At 38.5% G+C, this 20,502-nt stretch overlaps 2 protein-coding genes across 2 annotated transcripts in view; one reads left to right on the forward strand and one right to left on the reverse strand.

Moving 5' to 3' along the window:
• The first annotated feature begins 3,649 nt into the window (after positions 1–3,649).
• Positions 3,650–12,161, forward strand: LOC133653346 (tubulin alpha chain). The gene is made up of 4 exons (XM_062052523.1): positions 3,650–3,814; positions 7,216–7,438; positions 10,416–10,564; positions 11,076–12,161. The coding sequence occupies exons 1-4, from the start codon at positions 3,812–3,814 to the stop codon at positions 12,054–12,056; spliced, it is 1,356 nt and encodes a 451-aa protein (XP_061908507.1). The 5' UTR covers positions 3,650–3,811; the 3' UTR covers positions 12,057–12,161.
• Positions 12,162–12,216: 55 nt separating this feature from the next.
• Positions 12,217–20,502, reverse strand: part of LOC133653345 (melanocyte protein PMEL-like) — a 34,943-nt gene continuing 26,657 nt past the window's right edge. Inside the window, exons 9-13 of the mRNA XM_062052522.1 lie at positions 18,510–18,647; positions 18,332–18,434; positions 16,194–16,399; positions 16,027–16,117; positions 12,217–12,516 (exon numbers count right to left, since the gene is read on the reverse strand). Of these exons, the coding sequence (XP_061908506.1) occupies positions 12,351–12,516; positions 16,027–16,117; positions 16,194–16,399; positions 18,332–18,434; positions 18,510–18,647 (704 nt within the window). The 3' untranslated portion in view covers positions 12,217–12,350. The remainder of the gene's footprint in view (positions 12,517–16,026; positions 16,118–16,193; positions 16,400–18,331; positions 18,435–18,509; positions 18,648–20,502) is intronic.

The following is a 20,502-nucleotide window of genomic DNA, read 5'->3' on the forward strand; positions in this document are numbered from 1 at the left end:
TGCTTGTATCACATCTAATACATACACTTCATATATTGTATTTTTTATTCAAATAAATATTGAAAATTCTATAACGATACGTTTTAAACATTGTTATAATAACATACAAGTAAATATGACAATAATTATTTCTATTTTTCAAATATTTAAAATTACAATGAAATATATAATTATATTAAAACAATATATGAAGTAACACAACATATTTGTACATAATATTGTTGAATAACAACAATATATATATATATGTATTGTATATAAAATATATGATAAAAAATCATATACAAAATAATGAAAAGGTCACAACTAAATATTTGTACTATATACATATATTATTAAATATTTGATAGGTATAATTATAATAAAAATTATAATAAAATAACACAACATAATTTTACATAATATAATTATATAACATTGAAAATTATTTATATGTATATTGTATACAAAATATATCATAAAAAAATCATGTACAAAAGAATGAAAAGGTCACGACAAAATCTTTGTGCTATATACATTAATTATTAAATATGAAAAAGCTATAATATTTACCGATACTTTAAAAATACAATTAAAAAATAAGTAAAAAAATTTAAGAGTGTGCAAATCAGAAAAAAGCTATGACTAAGAAAAAATAAAATTATTTTGTGCTTGCATCACATCTAATACATACACTACAATACTTCATATACTGTATTTTTTTATTCAAATAAATAAAAAAATATTGAAAATTCTATAACGATATGTTTAAAACATATTGTTATAATAACATACAAGTAAATATGACAATAATTATTTCTATTTTTCAAATATTTAAAATTACAATGAAATATATAATTATATTAAAACAATATATAAAATAACACAACATATTTGTACATAATATTGTTGAATAACAACAATATATATATATATATATATATATATATATATATATATATATATATATATATATATATATATTGTATATAAAATATATGATAAAAAAATAATATACAAAATGAAAAGGTCACAACTAAATATTTGTACTATGTACATATATTATTAAATATTTGATAGGTATAATTATAATAAAAATTATAATAAAATAACACAACATAATTTTACATAATATAATCATATAACATTGAAAATTATTTGTATGTAAATTGTATATAAAATATATCATAAAAAATCATGTACAAAAGAATGAAAAGGTCACAACAAAATCTTTGTACTTAAACACTAATTATTAAATATTAAAAAGCTATAATAATTAGATATTTTAAAAATACAATAAAAAAATAAGTAAAACAATTTAAGAGTGTGTGCAAATAAGAAACAAGCTATGACTAAGAAAAAATAAAATTATTTTGTGCTTGCATCACATCTAATACATACACTACAACAGTGTTTTTCAACCACTGTGCCGCGGCACACTAGTGTGCCATGAGATACAGTCTGGTGTGCCGTGGGAGATTATCTAATTTCACCTATTTGGGTTAAAAATATTTTTTGCAAACCAGTAATTATAGTCTGCAAATGATGTGTTGTTGTTGAGTGTCGGTGCTTTCTAGAGCTCGGCAGAGTAATAACCGTGTAATTTGAATACTCTTCCATATCAGTATGTGGCAGCCGGTAGCTAATTGCTTTGTAGATGTCGGAAACAGCGGGAGGCAGTGTGCAGGTAAAAAGGTGTCAAATGCTTAAACCAAACATAAACAAAGGGTGAGTGCGCCTAAGAAAAGGCATTGAAGCTTAGGGAAGGCTACGCAGAACGAGACTAAAACTGAACTGGCTACAAAGTAAACAAAAACAGAATGCTGGACGACAGCAAAGACTTACTGTGGAGCAAAGATGGTGTCCACAATGTACATCCGAACATTGATTGACTGATTGATTGAATTGATTGATTGATTGATTGAAACTTTTATTAGTAGATTGCACAGTGAAGTACATATTCCGTACAATTGACCACTAAATGGTAACACCCGAATAAGTTTTTCAACTTGTTTAAGTCGGGGTCCACTTAAATTGATTCATGATACAGATATATACTATCAGATATATACTATCATCATAATACAGTCATCACACAAGATAATCATTAGAGTATATACATGGAATTATTTACATTATTTACAATCCGGGGTGTGGGACATGGAGGGGGGGGGGGGGGGGTTTAGGTTTGACAATCAACAATGTCCCCACAAAGAAGGATGAAAACAACTGAAATATTCTTGAATGCTAAAACAAAGTAGAAATGACATGAAACTGCTACAAGAAAATACCAAAAAAAAGAGAAAAAGCCATTAAAACAGGAGTGCAAGACAAAAACCAAACCACTACACACAGGAAAACAGCAAAAAAGTCAAAATAAGTCACGACATGATGTGACAGGTGGTGACAGTACACCAACTTTGAGACAAGAACTATAGTGATGCATGGTTGGTTATGGTTTAAAGTCATAGCCAACAATTGCGACAACGACTTTTTACTGTTAACTGAGTTTCGTTTTTTAATTATTTCTGCTGGTGGTGTGCCTTCGGAATTTTCCAACGCAAAAAATGTGCCTTGGCTCAAAAAAGGTTGAAAAACACTGCACTACAATACTTCATATACTGTATTTTTTTATTCAAATAAAAAAATATTGAAAATTCTATAACAATACATTTAAAACATAATAATACAAGTATATTATATATAATATATAATATAATATATATATATATATATAATATATATATATATATAATATAATATAATATAATATAATATAATATAATATAATATAATATAATATATATATAATATAATATATATTAGTATATATATATATATATAATAGTATATTATATATATATATATAATATATAATATAATAACATACAAGTAAATATGACAATAATTATTTCTATTTTTCAAATATTTAAAATTACAATGAAATATATAATTATATTAAAACAATATATAAAATAACACAACATATTTGTACATAATATTGTTGAATAACAACAATATATATGTATTGTATATAAAATATATGATAAAAAATCATATACAAAATAATGAAAAGGTCACAAAATATTTGTACTATATACATATATTATTCAATATTTGATAGGTATGATTACCGATACTTAAAAAATTAAAGATAGTGTGTGCAAATCAGAGAAAAAAAACGATTTAATAATTTAAAAAAAATACAGGTCTAAATATGCAATTGCTGGGCAATTTTTTTTCATAGTATGAGCAAATCAGGGAAAAAAACATAATTAAAACAACAACGTAGGAGTAATAGCCTCAATATATTTGCGCCACGCTGTATTTCTACTTCCACGCAGAGATGATGCTTATTGATTTGTGCATGCCACGCCTAGAAAATGCAAGCGTGCTTTGTTCGTCTCTCTGCAGCGTGGCTGCAACTCCTGCAGACATCTCGGGTTATGCAAAATGAAGCATCGCTGCTAGAAAATGGATGGATGGATGGATGGATGGATGGATGGATGGATGGAAAGACACACACACACACACGTCTCATCACCAAAATGAAAGGATATACAACATCGGAGTCTGAATCATATTGCAGTTGCACCCCAGGAACCGCAAGGAACGATGCAAAAACTCACCATTGGAGGGCAGTAGAGTACAAGTTTTGCAGCAATCCAGCAGAGCTGTGCGTATATAAACGTGCAAGCACCTCCCAACCTTCAGCAGTTGTTGCATCGACCCCGTTGGGTACAACACGCAACGCAAACGTCTCCCTAAAAACTACAGGAAAACAAGCCTTTTCTTCCTCCTCTAGTCCACTTTGTCACCTCTAGACGACAACATGGTGAGTTCAATGACGCCTTTTTTGCAGGTACAAATTAAAGCTCGGCGAGTGGCTGCCTGGAACACGACGTCATCGTGCTTAATTTGATGTTTAATTAAGGCTAATTAGCTTTTTTTTTTTTGGACAGAGGTTTAATTACGTAATTGGAGCTTTTTTTAATCAATGAAATGCAGTGGCACGACGTAATGAGTGTGTCAGCGTGTGTGTAAATGCGGACGATGACTGAATGAAAATGGTGCTGCACGAGAAGTATTTTTTTTTTTTTTTTTGGACAAAGCACATTAATTTTAAAATATTTTATACCAATGCATGTTTAAATTTGTGAATATTTTGGCCTTAAAATGAAGCTGTAAAAATACAAAGAATAATAGGTACCTTATATAATGATGTGGTTATGGGAACAATGACCGAATGAAAATGGGGCTCCACGAGAAGTATTACAAAAAAATGTTTGACAAAGCAGATTAATTTTGAAGTATTTTATACAAAGGCATGTTTTAATTTGTGAATATTTTGGCCTTAAATTGAAGATGTAAAAATTCCAAAAATAATAGGTACCTTGTATAATGATGTGGTTATGTGAACAATGACCGAATGAAAATGGTGCTGCACGAGAGGTATTAAAAAAATAAAGTTTGACAAAACAGATTAATTTTGAAGTATTTTATAAAAATGCATGTTTTAATTTGTGACTATTCTGGCCTTAAATTGAAGATGTAAAAATTAAAAAAAAAATATATATATATATAGGTACCTTGTATAATGATGTGGTTATGCGAACAATGACCGAATGAAAATAATGCTGCACGAGAAGTATTTTAAAAAAAAAATTTTTTTGGACGAAGCAGATTCATTTTGAAATATTTTATACCAATGTATGTTTACATTTGTGAATATTCTGGCCTTAAATTAAATATATAAAAATTACAAAAAAATAATAGGTACCTTATGTAATGATGTGGTTATGCAAACAATGACCACAGAGAAGCTGACGATAAAATAATTTAACAAAAAATGTTTATTAAAGAAGATTAACTATGTAATATTTGTAAAATGAAATATATATATGTATACAAATGAGTGAGTATTTTTGCTATAAATGTAAATGATAAAAAATGAGGTACATTATAATGAAAGGGAGGGGCAAAATGAAGGTGCATTAAATTTTTATGAATTCACGTATTCATCACTGAATATATTTAAATGAAGGCCTGTTTCTATTATGAATAAATCATACAAATAGTCTGATTTAAGTGTATTTATTGTTCAAATGTAGTGGATTTAGTGGCTTGCACAAACACTAAAACGTCAAATGGAACCACGCATTGCATACAACGTCGTGATTGTGCATCCTCGGTGGAGGAGAGCAAGTGGAATATTCCAGAAGCCTCGAACGCGCATGCGCGGCCTCATTTGCATTAACTTGCCAGGGACGAGCAGCACGAACGACAAGAGCCAGGCAGGCAAAATGAAAAAGATAACAAAAGAGCGTTTTTTTTTTACGTGGGAGGATGGGGGTTGGGGTGATCCACGTTCGAATCCCCTGCGGGTCGTCATCGCAGCAAAGGGTGGCGCCTCATGCTGCAGTGCCTGCAGCGGCCGATAGAGGGAGCGGCTGCACAATTCAAATATTGACGAATATCAAACTTTGCTCTGCTGACATTTAGTAAATATGTTTACTTGGAATGTGAGTTTATGATCAATTGTAGTTTTATGGGTATTATACATTTTTTATGGAGTTTTTAGAAGCAAAAAACATACATAGATTTGATTAAAAATACTTTTGTCTGAGTTAAACCACTTAAGAGAAATAAATAAATGTGTATTTGTTTAAAAAAAATTAAACAAAAAATAAATAAATACCAAAAAACTAATAAAAATACATTCTACAAAAATAAAACATCTTAAAGGGAATAAATGACTGAAGACATTGCTAACATTTAGTCAACTTAATTTTTTTAGGAGTTTTTAGAAGGAACAAATACGTATTTTAGTTAAACCGGTGCAAAATTTGAGAGAAAGAAAGATATGTGTATTTGTTAAAAAAAAATTAAACAAACAAACAAAAAAATCGCAAATAGGAATACATTCGAAAAAAGAAAACATCCTCTCAAGGCCCAAGCTGTTTGTTTACATGCTTTTTCATTTATTTCTCTTTGCTATTTGGGCTTATTGGACCCTAATTAGAATAAAAACTAAGAATCATCTTTTGATATGATGTACTTAGTCATCATTATACAAGGTACCTATTTTTTTTGGTTGAATTTTTACATCTTCAATTTAAGGCCAGAATATTCACAAATTGAAACATGCATTTGTAGAAAATACTTCAAAATTAATCTGCTTTGTCAAACAGTTTTTTTTTTAATACTTCTCGTGCAGCCCCATTTCCATTCGGTCATTGTTCGCATAACCACATCATTATACAAGGTACCTATTATTTGTTGAATTTTTACATCTTCAATTTAAGGCCAGAATATTCACAAATTAAAACATGCATTTGTATAAAATACTTCAAAATTAATCTGCTTTGTCAAACATTTTTTGTAATACTTCTCGTGCAGCCCCATTTTCATTCGGTCATTGTTCCCATAACCACATCATTATATAAGGTACCTATTCTTTGTATTTTTACATCTTCAATTTAAGGCCAAAATATTCACAAATTTAAACATGCATTTGTATAACATATTTTAAAATTAATGTGCTTTGTCAAAAAAAAAATTAAATACTTCTCGTGCAGCACCATTTTCATTCAGTCATTGTCCATAAGTAACAAACGTGTACTTCATGTTTAGTGACATGCTAATTACACTTTTTTTTCCCCCCCAAATTCCATTGTTTGTTATACTCTTCTGACACCACCAGATGGCAGTATAAGTGTCCACATAAGCGGCCATAAGACCCCAATTCAGTAGTGTACACAATTTTGGAAATAAGAGCTAAAAGGTGCTGTCCACGCATGTGGCCACTAAACCTTTAGAGGTTTTAAAGGAGCCATATGTAATAATGTGGCCAGAAATGGTACTGCAATCACGGTCAAAATTCTGTAGTCCCCTCCGCCTCTCCCCAACCGAAGTTGCCAGGTATGCAGCCGAATCCAGCTCGATGGACTGGGCTACTCCGAGGAATTTCAAACTTCCACTGGCTCTTACTAGGGTTTGAGGTGCTGGGACCAAAATAGCTAAATAGACAAGCGTTTTTTTTTCAATAACAAATCTCTAACCATCACATTTTACACAGAAATTTGGCTATTTTCAGGAAGAAGTACATCATGCCAGCAGCACAGTGGCTCAGGGGTTAATGCGTGTGCATCATAATACGAATGGGACAAGCGGTAGAAAATGGATGGATGGATGGATGGAATATCAAATGGGGATTTCTTACCTTTGTCCACGCAGCGCGAGTGTATTTCCATCCACGTGGGCCAGGCCGGCGTTCAGATCGGCAACGCCTGCTGGGAGCTGTACTGCCTGGAACATGGCATCCAGCCGGACGGACAGATGCCCAGCGACAAGACCCTGGGAGGCGGGGACGACTCCTTCAACACATTCTTCAGCGAGACCGGGGCCGGCAAACACGTGCCCAGAGCCGTCTTCGTGGACCTGGAGCCCACTGTCATCGGTAAACACTTCATAGCGTCCACATTTCAGTTTCTTCTTGTCTTTCCATCTGTCAACCTACAATGACAGTGCTACACCAAAACAATGACACGGACTACAGGGCGCACCTGAATATAAGCCACACCCACTAAAGCTTAGAATGTTTTTTCCCCCATATTAGCCGCACCAGACTATAAACTGCAGGTAAAAAATGTAATAGAAATATTTTATAGATGTTTATGTACATAATTCAGAGGTGTCAAAGTGGTTTTCACTGAGGGCCACATCGCAGTTATGTTTGGGCCCCTTCACAGTGAATACTATTATTACACCATTTTCGTCATGCATTTTATCAGTAGATTAAAAAAAATAAAAATATGCTAAGTTGCAATAATTTCACCTCAAAATGTATTACTGTAAATGGGAAAACAGTATATGGGTAAAAAAAAAAAGGCAGCTCAGTTGCCAGAATTTTACTGTAAAATTTACATTTGTTTTTACAATAGAATAGAAAGTACTTTATTGATCCCTGGGGGAAATTCAGCACCGCAGTTCGCTCACAATAAACAATAAACACTTAGGTATTTTTTACATGTGAATAATATAAATACAGTGTATGATACGGCATTATTCACATGTGAATAATATAAATACAGTCTATTATACAGCATTATTCACATGTGAATAATATAAATACAGTCTGTTATACGGCACATGTGATTAATATAAATACAGTCTATTATACAGCATTATTCACGTGTGAATAATATAAATACAGTCTATTATACAGCATTATTCACGTGTGAATGATGTAAATACAGTCTATTATAGGGCATTATTCACATGTGAATAATATAAATACAGTGTATTATACAGCATTATTCACATGTGAATGATATAAATACAGTCTATTATACAGCATTATTCACATGTGAATTATATAAATAAAGTATTATAGGGCATTATTTACATGTGAATAATATAAATACAGTGTATTATACAGCATTATTCACATGTGAATTATATAAATACAGGGGGTGTTGAGGTAGGCGGGGTCGGGGTGGGCGGGGCGGGGTTAAGGGGGGAGGAGTATATTTATAGCTAGAATTCACTGAAATTAAGGTATTTCTTATATATATATATATATAAATAAGAAATACTTGAATTTGACATATATATATATATATATATATATATATGTGTATATATATATATATATATATATATATATATATATATATATATATATATATATATATATAAATAAGAAATACTTGAATTTCAGTGAACAGCTAGAATTCACTGAAATTCAAGTATTTCTTATATATATATATATATATATATGTATATATATATATATATATATATATATATATATATATATATATAAGAAATACTTGAATTTCAGCTTGTGTTTATATATATATATATATATATATATATATATATATATATATATATATATATATATATATATATATATATATATATATATATATATATATATATAAGAAATACTTGAATTTCAGTGAATTCTACCTATAAATATACTCCCCCCTTAACCCCGGCCCGCCCTGCCCACCCGACCCCGCCCACCTCAACACCCCCTATATTTATATCATTCACATGTGAATAATGCTGTATAATACACTGTATTTATATTATTCACATGTGAATAATGCCCTATAATAGACTGTGTTTATATTATTCACATGTGAATAATGCTGTATAATAGACTGTTTTTATACTATTCACATGTGAATAATGCTGTATAATAGATAATAGACTGTATTTATATTATTCACATGTGAATAATACTGTATAATAATGCTATATGTTTATATATATATATATATATATATATATATATATATATATATATATATATATATATATATATATATATGTATATATATATATATATATATATATATAAAATAAATACTTGAATTTCAGTGTTCATTTATTCACACATATACACACACCTAACACTCCTCTCTACTCATTGTTGTATTTGAAAGTGCAATGCTTTGCAGCCAGTAGCACAGCCTTTGAAGGAGCATAGGTGACATTTAATTTGCAGGAAAGGAGTGAGTTTAGGGTTGAATTGTCCATCCTCGTTCTATTCTCTGTCACTATCTTTGTTTGGACATTACTACTTGCCGTAGTTTTGAAGCAATGCATGATGGGAATCCGGATATTGTGTGTCAGTGTATTAACGTGCCGGCTGGAATAAACACACGCTGAGCAATAGCTCCGTGCCTGCCTATGATAAACCTATTGATAACGGAGACATATATAATAGTCTCCTTCTTGTTGTGTGTGCAGTTGCGCACTGAGCTCCAAAAGCCGTAGATGTTATAACGTGACTGGGCCGGCACGCTGTTTATATGGAGGAAAAGTGGACGTGACGACACGCTGTCCTCACTCAGTTCCGGCTGGAATTCGGGAGAAATTCGGGAGAATGGTTTTCCCGGGAGATTTTCGGGAGAGGCACTGAAATTTGGGAGTCTCCCGGAAAATTCGGGAGGGTTGGCAAGTATGGATGAAAGGACACTGCAGCAACTGCAGTGAGCGAACTCGTCCAAAAGATGGCGCCATAGCACAAACAATATAAGACCCTCCAAGTGTTTTTGCTTGTTTTTTTAATAAAATTACTTTGTTTACGAAGAAAAATCCATAAAGCTGCCACGCTGTTTCATAAGACGCAGGGTTCAAAATCTAGAAAAAAAAATCATCCAGGATTATCGGTTCTATTATTTATATTCACGTTTCAATCTGTACCACTCGCTTTCAATTTCTCATGATTTGTCCACCAGATGGCGCCACTTTTCCTCCCTCAAAGAGTGCGGAAAAATGTCTTACCTATTGCTTTATTGAAGAAGAAAAAAAGACTTGACTCCGCTGAAGTGTGAAAGAATACAAAGCAGAAGTTGACATTTTTTTGTCAGGAAGACTGAGCACCTCGTAAGGTTCTAACTTGAACGTTGTCTCCTCAGATGAGGTGCGCACTGGGACCTACCGCCAGCTGTTCCACCCCGAGCAGCTGATCACCGGCAAGGAGGACGCCGCCAACAACTACGCCCGCGGACACTACACCATCGGCAAGGAGATCATCGACCTGGTGCTGGACAGGATCCGCAAACTGGTGTGTAGCTTGGCAAACATAAGACTAGCCTACATGTAATACATAGACCCTCAAAGTCTGATCATCATTATGCAAATGATCGATGACCTATGGAATATTAGTTAAGTCCCGCCCACATTTTGCTTGCGTTTCAACCAATCTTGCTTGAATTTTACACACATGTGCTCGTCAGTTCTTTAAACGTGTGTACCAAATTTGGTGGTGATTGGTCCGAAAACCGTCAAATTATTGAGGGCTGTTTGTAGAGCGCATTGATCTGTGCGTGTAAGTCAGTCCAACACTACGGTTTCATAACAGCGCCACCTTGTGGTGTATTTTTCAGAGAGATCATAGCGACGTGTGCATGTGTTGACCGATGTTTACCCTTTTGTGTGCAGCGGTTCAGGAGTAGAAGAGTGACACACACAAATACATACTGGTGTCCAGATCAGCAAGGAATCCTGAGAACAGGCTGATCGGTACCTTGACTGTTCGTGGTCTTGATCCATGTCCTTGGTCTTTGTGTCCTAAGGCCGACCAGTGCACCGGCCTGCAGGGCTTCCTGGTGTTCCACAGCTTCGGCGGCGGCACCGGCTCCGGCTTCACCTCCCTGCTGATGGAGCGTCTGTCGGTGGACTACGGCAAGAAGTCCAAGCTGGAGTTCTCAATCTACCCGGCCCCCCAGGTGTCCACCGCCGTGGTGGAGCCCTACAACTCCATCCTGACCACCCACACCACCCTGGAGCACTCGGACTGCGCCTTCATGGTGGACAACGAGGCCATCTACGACATCTGCCGCAGGAACCTGGACATCGAGCGTCCCACATACACCAACCTGAACAGGCTAATCAGCCAGATCGTGTCGTCCATCACCGCCTCCCTTCGCTTTGACGGCGCCCTCAACGTGGATCTGACGGAGTTCCAGACCAACTTGGTGCCCTACCCTCGTATCCACTTCCCTCTGGCCACCTACGCCCCCGTCATCTCCGCAGAAAAGGCGTACCACGAGCAGCTGTCGGTGTCCGAGATCACCAACGCCTGCTTCGAGCCCGCCAACCAGATGGTCAAATGCGACCCCCGCCACGGCAAGTACATGGCCTGCTGCCTGCTGTTCCGTGGAGACGTGGTGCCCAAAGACGTCAACGCCGCCATCGCCACCATCAAAACCAAGCGCAGCATCCAGTTCGTGGACTGGTGTCCCACCGGCTTCAAAGTGGGCATCAACTACCAGCCGCCCACCGTAGTCCCCGGCGGAGACCTGGCCAAGGTCCAGAGGGCCGTGTGCATGCTGAGCAACACCACCGCCATCGCCGAGGCCTGGGCCCGACTGGACCACAAGTTTGACCTGATGTACGCCAAGCGCGCCTTCGTCCACTGGTACGTGGGCGAGGGCATGGAGGAGGGCGAGTTCTCCGAGGCCAGGGAAGACATGGCCGCCCTGGAGAAGGATTACGAGGAGGTGGGCGTCGACTCCATCGAGGGCGAAGGAGAGGAGGAAGGAGAAGAATATTAAAAGGCACAGAAAACGTCCTCCAGACAACTCGTCTCCTGTTGCTGTTTTAAATTCCTTCAAAATGTTCACCTTGGCTCCAAATAAAATTTGTGACAAGTGACTCCATCTTGTGTTGCGTCGTGCTGCCTAACTCCCGTCTCATAAATCAAGTACCACACGAGTGCTTTAAGCGAGGTTTAATGAAAAAACACTGATCACTGTCACTACCACAAATGTCAGTAGAAAAACATCTGGTATACTTCATCCACATATTCTAAATCTACATGTTTTAAAAAAAAGGCTGGTCAAAGTTGTTCACACCAGTCTGTCCTGCAGCAGGGGGCGCTGGTCCACCACTCCTCGCCTGTTGAGGAGCTTCCCCAACAAGGTTGAGGACGTCGAGCCGCCATGACGGCACCACTCCTGCGGGTCTGCGGCCCCCCTGGAGTCCTCCTTCAGACGCTGGTAAGCCTTAAGGCGCCTGTGGAGCCAGGAACAAAAAAATACGCTTTTACACGGCAAAGACTCGCGGCCTGACATGTAAGCCACACCTGAACACGATTCATTCCGAGCAAGAAGCGATACCATACGACTGACTGAGTCCGATTTGAGGTGGTTCACTCCAAAAATGATAAGGTTAACTCTTAATTAAGAGGCGATATGAATCGATCAAGTCCGAGTATGATAAGACTCACTGAAATCAATCGGCGATATGATTCGGTCCACGACCAGGATGGATACCACACCGCTCCTCTTGGTTCAGAGGTTCGACTTTCCGGCGTAGACTCCACTTCAGTACACCTGAATAGACCTTACACCGATAGTTGGAGGACACCCTCTGGTCCCCCTTCTTAAAGAGAGGAACCACCACCCCGGTCTGCCAATCCAGAGGCACCGTCCTGCAGAGTCTTGTCAACCAACTCAGTGGCCTAGTGGTTAGAGTGTCCGCCCTGAGATCGGTAGGTTGTGAGTCCAAACCCCGGCCGAGTCATACAAAAGACTATAAAAATGGGACGCATTACCTCCCTGCTTGGCACTCAGCATCAAGGGTTGGAATTGGGTGTTAAATCACCAAAAATGATACCCGGGCACTGCCCACTGCTCCCCTCACCTCCCACGGGGTGAACAAGGAGATGGGTCAAATGCAGAGGACAAATTTCACCACACCTAGTGTGTGTGTGACAATCATTGGTACTTTAACTTAACAATACAGCTCCACAGCATCCAGAACCCCGAGGAAATATGGTCGTGGAACTGAGAACCAGCTCTATAGTCTCGGCATGTGTCTTGTGGACTTGGAGAAGGCATTCGACCGTGTCCCTCGGAAAGTGCTCCAGGAATAAGAGGTGTTGGACTGTCTTGATTCTGGCGGTCCGCATTGCCGGCAGTAAGTCGGACCTGCTTCCAATGAGGGTTGGATACACCAGGGCTGCCCCTTGTCACCAATTCTGTCCATTCCACTTATGGACCAAATTTCTAGGTGCAATCAGGATGAGTAGTTCTCTGCTCTTTGCTGATGATGTGGTCCTGCTGGCTTCATCTGGCTGTGATCTTCAGCTCTCAGTGGATCAGTTTACAGCGGAATTTGAAGCGACCGGGATGAGAACCACGGACTTGGACATGGAGATGGTGGAGTGCCGTCTCCTGGAGGAGTTGGACGTAGTGGCCGGGTAGAGGGAAGTCAGGGCTTCTTTGCTTATTAATAAAGTATATGATTCAACTCTCTAAGAATGACAGGATTCACTCCAAGTATGATAAGATTCACTCCATTTAATAAAGAATGATTCCCCGAATGCAGCTGAGATAGGCTCCAGCACCCCCCTGCAGAGTCTTGTCAACCAAGACAGCTCCACGGCATCCAGAGCCCCGATGAAATATGGTCATGGAACTGAGGACCAGCTCTATAGTCTCGGCAGCCAGTCTACATGTGTCTTGCGGACTTGGAGAAGGCATTCGACCGTGTCCTTCGGAAAGGGCTCCAGGAATATGAGGTGTTGGACTGTCTTGATTCTGGCGGTCCGCATTGCCGGCAGTAAGTCGGACCTGCTTCCAATGAGGGTTGGATACACCAGGGCTGCCCCTTGTCACCAATTCTGTCCATTCCACTTACGGACCAAATTTCTAGGTGCAATCAGGATGAGTAGTTCTCTGCTCTTTGCTGATGATGTGGTCCTGCTGGCTTCATCTGGCCGTGATCTTCAGCTCTCAGTGGAACAGTTTGCAGCGGAATTTGAAGCGACCGGGATGAGAACCACGGACTTGGACATGGAGATGGTGGAGTGCCGTCTCCTGCCCCAGGTGGAGGAGTTGGACGGAGTGGCCGGGTAGAGGGAAGTCTGGGCTTCTTTGCTTATTAATAAAGAATATGATTCGACTCTTTAAGAATGACAGGATTCACTCCAAGTATGATAAGATTCACTCCATTTAATAAAGAATGATTCCCCGAATGCAGCTGAGATAGGCTCCAGCACCCCCCTGCAGAGTCTTGTCAACCAAGACAGCTCCACGGCATCCAGAGCCCCGAGGAAATATGGTCATGGAACTGAGGACCAGCTCTATAGTCTCGGCAGCCAGTCTACATGTGTCTTGTGGACTTGGAGAAGGCATTCGACCGTGTCCTTAGGAAAGTGCTCCAGGAATATGAGGTGTTGGACTGTCTTGATTCTGGCGGTCCGCATTGCCGGCAGTAAGTCGGACATGCTTCCAATGAGGGTTGGATACACCAGGGCTGCCCCTTGTCACCAATTCTGTCCATTCCACTTATGGACCAAATTTCTAGGCGCAATCAGGATTAGTAGTTCTCTGCTCTTTGCTGATGATGTGGTCCTGCTGGCTTCATCTGGCCGTGATCTTCAGCTCTCAGTGGATCAGTTTGCAGCGGAATTTGAAGCGACCGGGATGAGAATCACCATCTCCATGTCCAAGTCCGTGGTTCTCGCCTGGGGAAGGGTGGAGTGCCGTCTCCTGCCCCAGGTGGAGGAGTTGGACGGAGTGGCCGGGGAGAGGGAAGTCTGGGCTTCTCTGCTTATTAATAAAGAATATGATTCGACTCTCTAAGAATGACAGGATTCACTCCAAGTATGATAAGATTCACTCCATTTAATAAAGAATATGATTCCCCGAATGCAGCTGAGATAAGCTCCAGCACTCCCCGCGAACCCAAAAGGGACAAGCTGTAGAAAATGGAGGGATGGCTGGATGATTCGACGATGATAACTCCAAGTATAATTTGATTTCACTCCATTTAATAGAGAATATGATTCGTCTCTCTACAAGAATGACAAGAATCACTCCATGCATAGGCGCCGATCTCGTGGGTGCTTCGGGGCCCGAACACCCACGGGATAAAACATTAGCTGTGGGCCGCAAATGGCCTCCGGGGCACACTTTTGACACCCCTGCTATAGATAATAAAACATTTAATCTATGGATAGAAAGCAGAGCCTGGCGACGCATGCGCGTTTATCATAACTCTCTCTCTCTCTGTCTCTGCCCCTCCCTCACCAATGCTGCACGCACAATTTGTTTTGTTTTTAACCCCTTCTTAACCCTGAACGTACATTGAAAATACACGCAACCCTAACTCAAAATGCCGGACATTGGAGGCATTTAAGAAACTCCGCCCTGAAAGCTCGGCAAAAGAGGACATGTCCGGTGAAAAGAGGACGTATGGTCAGTCTATCGTAGCCCGTTAGCTGCTAGCATGAAGTGTGTTGTGCCTCGGTGTGCATTGTTTACACAACGGGCGTTACGCTACTTAATATGTGGAAACTCGTTTGGTACACCTCTGAACCGAACCGGAACCCCCGTACCGAAACGGTTCAATACAAATACACGTACCGTTACACCCCTAAAAATCACTAATGCTAATCAGTAGCATTTATATGGCAAATCCCATGTAAATTAGAATCGAGCTAGTGGACTTCAGGACCAAATTCGGTACCTATTGCTTCAATATTTGTTTCTTTAACTTACACATGCATGCACTTACTTGTAAGAAAAGGCGACTATTCCAAGAGACAGAAGGAGGACCATGACCCCCGACACGGTGGCGACGATGCCGGAGGAGGACATCTCAGAGCCTGAAACAATGGATGACTTAGCCAGCCAGTGGGCAGCTTCAAAAACCATGAAACTCTGCGTTTGTTAGCGACGCACCCATGTCCACGCTGACTCTGGCGCTGGCGACGGCCAGGCTGACGTCGTTGGCCACGGACACGTTGACGCAGTAGACGCCCGAGCTGTTGAAGAAGTGATGCAGCACCACGTTGCACTCTTTGGAGGGCTCCACCGTGTTGCACGTGGCGTGGATGGGCGTCAAACACTCGGCATCCAGGATCACACTGCACACCTCTTTGGGGGAGCTGGATGGTGAGGCCAAATACAGACATGAAGACGTTTGTTCAGTCAATTACAAAACCCAAAAGCAGTGAAGTTGTCACGTTGTGTAAATGGTCAATAAAAACAGAATACAATGATTTGCAAATCCTTTTCAACTTATATTCAATTGAATAGACTGCAAAGACAAGATATTTCATGTTCACACTGAGAAACCTCTTTTTTTTTGCAAATAGAATTTAATGGCAGCAACACATTGCAAAAAATTTGTCACAGGGGCATATTTACCACTGTGTTACATGGCCTTTCCTTTTAACAACACTCAGTAAAGGTTTGGGAACTGAGGAGACACATTTTTGAAGTGGAATTATTTCCATTCTTGCTTGATGTACAGCTTAAGTTGTTCAACAGTCTCCTTTCTCATATTTTAGCCTTCATAATAGGGATGGGCGATACCACACTTTTAGGATTCGATACGATACCGATACCATTAATTTCTTATTGGCAATTTTTGTCAGTCAAAAATATTATTACTATTGTTATTATTTAAGACAAATCACAAGACAAATACAGACCATTTATACCACATTCGTTATGGTCAATATATAATAAAAGTAAAATTAAAATAAATAACATAAATATGAAAAATAAATTAAATATAAACAAAAATATACGCATTTTCACTTTTCTTATTCCTCAAAAAAAAAGTATTGGTAGAAAAAGCTTAAAAAAACATTTATTCATAACAATGTTATGTTTCAAACCTCTTTGTGGAAGTAAACTTATAACACTTCTCTGAAGCAAAGTCAATAATTTCCTTATCACAATAAACTAGGATTTTCTTGTCCTATAAATGAAATAAGCAGGGGCGTCCATGATACAATTGCTTGGATGGCAACATATGTTGCTCCAAAAGCTGTATGTACCTTTCAGCATTAATGGTGCCTTCACAGATGTGTAAGTTACCCATGTCTTAGGCACTAATGCACCCCCATACCATCACACATGCTGCCTTTTGAACAGTCCGGATGGTTATTTTCCTCTTTGGTTCCGGAGGACACGACGTCCACAGTTTCCAAAAACTATTTGAAATGTGGACTCGTCAGACCACAGAACACTTTTCCACTTTGCATCAGTCCATCTTAGATGAGCTCGGGCCCAGCGAAGCCGGCGGCGTTTCTGGGTGTTGTTGATAAATGGCTTTGGCTTTGCATAGTAGAGTTTTAACTTGCACTTACAGATGTAGCGACCAACTGTAGTTACTGACAGTGGTTTTCTGAAGTGTTCCTGAGCCCATGTGGTGATATCCTTTACACACTGATGTCGCTTGTCCCCTGAGGGATCGAAGGTCACGGGCCTTGCCGCTTACGTGCAGTGATTTCTCCAGATTCTCTGAACCTTTTGATGATATTACGGAGCGTAGATGGTGAAATCCCTAAATTCCTTGCAATAGCTGGTTGAGAAATGTTGTTCTTAAACTGTTAGACAATTTGCTCAGGCATTTGTTGACAAAGTGGTGACCCTCCCCCCATCCTTGTTTGTGAATGACTGAGCATTTCATGGAAGCTGCTTTTATACCCAATCATGGCACCCACCTGTTCCCAATTAGCCTGTTCACCTGTGGGATGTTCCAAATAAGTCTTTGATGAGCATTCCTCAACTTTATCAGTCTTTTTTGCCACTTGTGCCAGCTTTTTTGAAACACGTTGCAGGCATCAAATTCCAAATGAGCTAATATTTGCAAAAAATAACAAAGTTTACCAGTTCCAAAGTTAAATATATTGTCTTTGCAGTCTATTCAATTGAATATAAGTTGAAAAGGATTTGCAAATCATTGTATTGTGGTTTTATTTACCATTTACACAACGTGACAACCTCACTGCTTTTGGGTTTTGTAGGTTGGCTACAGTTTGACACTGGAACAGACTATTTTCTAGTTTCCATGGATGCACATTCACCTTCCCTGGCAGGTTACAGTGAGGTCAATAGCGTTGTTGTTCATTCCCGGTGTTGCCGTGATGCTGTTGTCCATCTGAACGATCTTCACTTTCTGGAGGGCCTCTGAAAGCAAAGACTAGGTCAGCTTTAGTGTCACAGGTTGATTGGGAGAATGCACAGAGAGCGTTCAGGACCCACCAACCACTTGAATGTCAGCACAGAAGGAACCGTATCGATAAATCACGCAGCCCCCCTCTGTCGGTTTGTCCTCCGCTTCCCTTTTGGAGATGAGGACCACAGCAGATTGGCCCGTCCGTATCATCGGACGCTTTACCGCTAGACAGGAATCAATCAATCAATCGATCACATTAAAGTCCACGACTGCATTAAAGTACACATTGCAGTTGAACTCAATGCAGCACCAAAAGTTAAATAAAATCGATTTAAAATAAAATAAAATAAATGGAATAATATAAAATAGACTTAAAGTCAATTTAATTGAATTAAATAACAACATCAAAATAGATTGAAATTGAGTTAATTGAATTAAATAACAATTACATTAAAAATATTTAAATGTAATTCAATCAAATTTTATTTAATTGAAAAAGTAACATATATATATATATATAATACAAATTAAAAAACATATTTAAATTTAATTAAATAACAATAAAATTAAACATATTCACATTTAATTTAATCAAATATAATTTAATTGAAAAAGCAACATATATATATATATATATATATATATATATACATATATATATATATATATATATATATATATATGTTAATTTTAAAGAAAAAAATATTAAAGCAATAGGTAACATATATCTATATGTTACATTTTCAATAAAATTTAATTTGATTGAATTGAATTGAAATATGTTAATGTTATTGTTATTTAATTAAATTTAAATCTATTCTTTAATTTGTACTATATATTCATATATATATATATATATATATATATATATATATATATATATATATATATATATATATATATATATGTATACATATATATATATGTATATATGTATATATGTCTTAATTAGATTATCCAAAAAATAGTGCTCGATACCGTGGTAGAGCGTAATATTTCATAATTTTTTATTTCTTAATGTTTCATGAGGGTTTTCCTCAATCCTCAGGAGATTTTCCTGAGGATTGAGGAAAACCCTCATGAAACAGGCCTGTAGAGATGAAATAGTCTTGTGATTTTTTTCCCACACATACATATGTATATATGTATATATATGTAAATATATGTATATATATATACATATATTACCATCTTACCTGACAGACTGGTGACCAAGCTAGCAGACCTCGGAATATCCAACCCCACCTGTCTCTGGATTAAAGACTTCCTGACTGACCGCCATCAGAGGGTGAGGATGGGTACCCACACCTCCACAGCCCTCAGCCTCAGCACCGGCTCACCTCAGGGCTGCGTGCTGAGCCCCCTGCTCTACTCACTCTACACCCACGACTTCACAGCCACCCACCCCGGCAATCACATCATAAAGTTTGCCGATGACACAACGGTGGTGGGCTGCATCTCTGGGGTCGACGAGACGGCATACCGGGACGAGGTGGAGCAGCTGGCAGTGTTGAGCAGGGTGAACAACCTGAAGCTGAACCAGCTCAAGACCCAGGAAGTGATCTTGGACAGCAGGAGGAGAAAAACTACCATACAGCCCCTGTACATTGACGGGAGCTGTGTGGAAAGAGTCTCATCCCTACGCTTCCTGGGAGTTCACCTGGAGGAGGACCTGTCCTGGAGGACCAACACCACGGCTATCGTCAAGAGGGCACAGCAGAGGCTCTACTTCTTGAGAGTACTCAGGAATCTCCACCTGAGACAGGATCTACTGGTGTCCTTCTACCGCTGTTCTGTGGAGAGCATCCTCACATACTGCATCTGCGTATGGTTCTGCAGCTGCACAGCAACAGAGAGGAAAGCTCTCCAGAGGGTCGTCAAATCGGCCCAAAAAATCATCGGGTGCCCCCTCCCCTCCCTGGAAGAACTGTATAACTCCCGCTGCCTGAAGAAGGCAGCCAACATACTCAAGGACCCATCCCACCCTGGCAACAGCCACTTCGATCGGCAGCCTTCCGGCAGACGTTTCAGAACCATGCGAAACCGCACAAATAGACTCAAGAACAGTTTCTACCCCCG

Source organism: Entelurus aequoreus, linkage group LG07, assembly GCF_033978785.1.
Source record: "Entelurus aequoreus isolate RoL-2023_Sb linkage group LG07, RoL_Eaeq_v1.1, whole genome shotgun sequence".
In the NCBI taxonomy this organism is placed as follows: Eukaryota; Metazoa; Chordata; class Actinopteri; order Syngnathiformes; family Syngnathidae; genus Entelurus; species Entelurus aequoreus.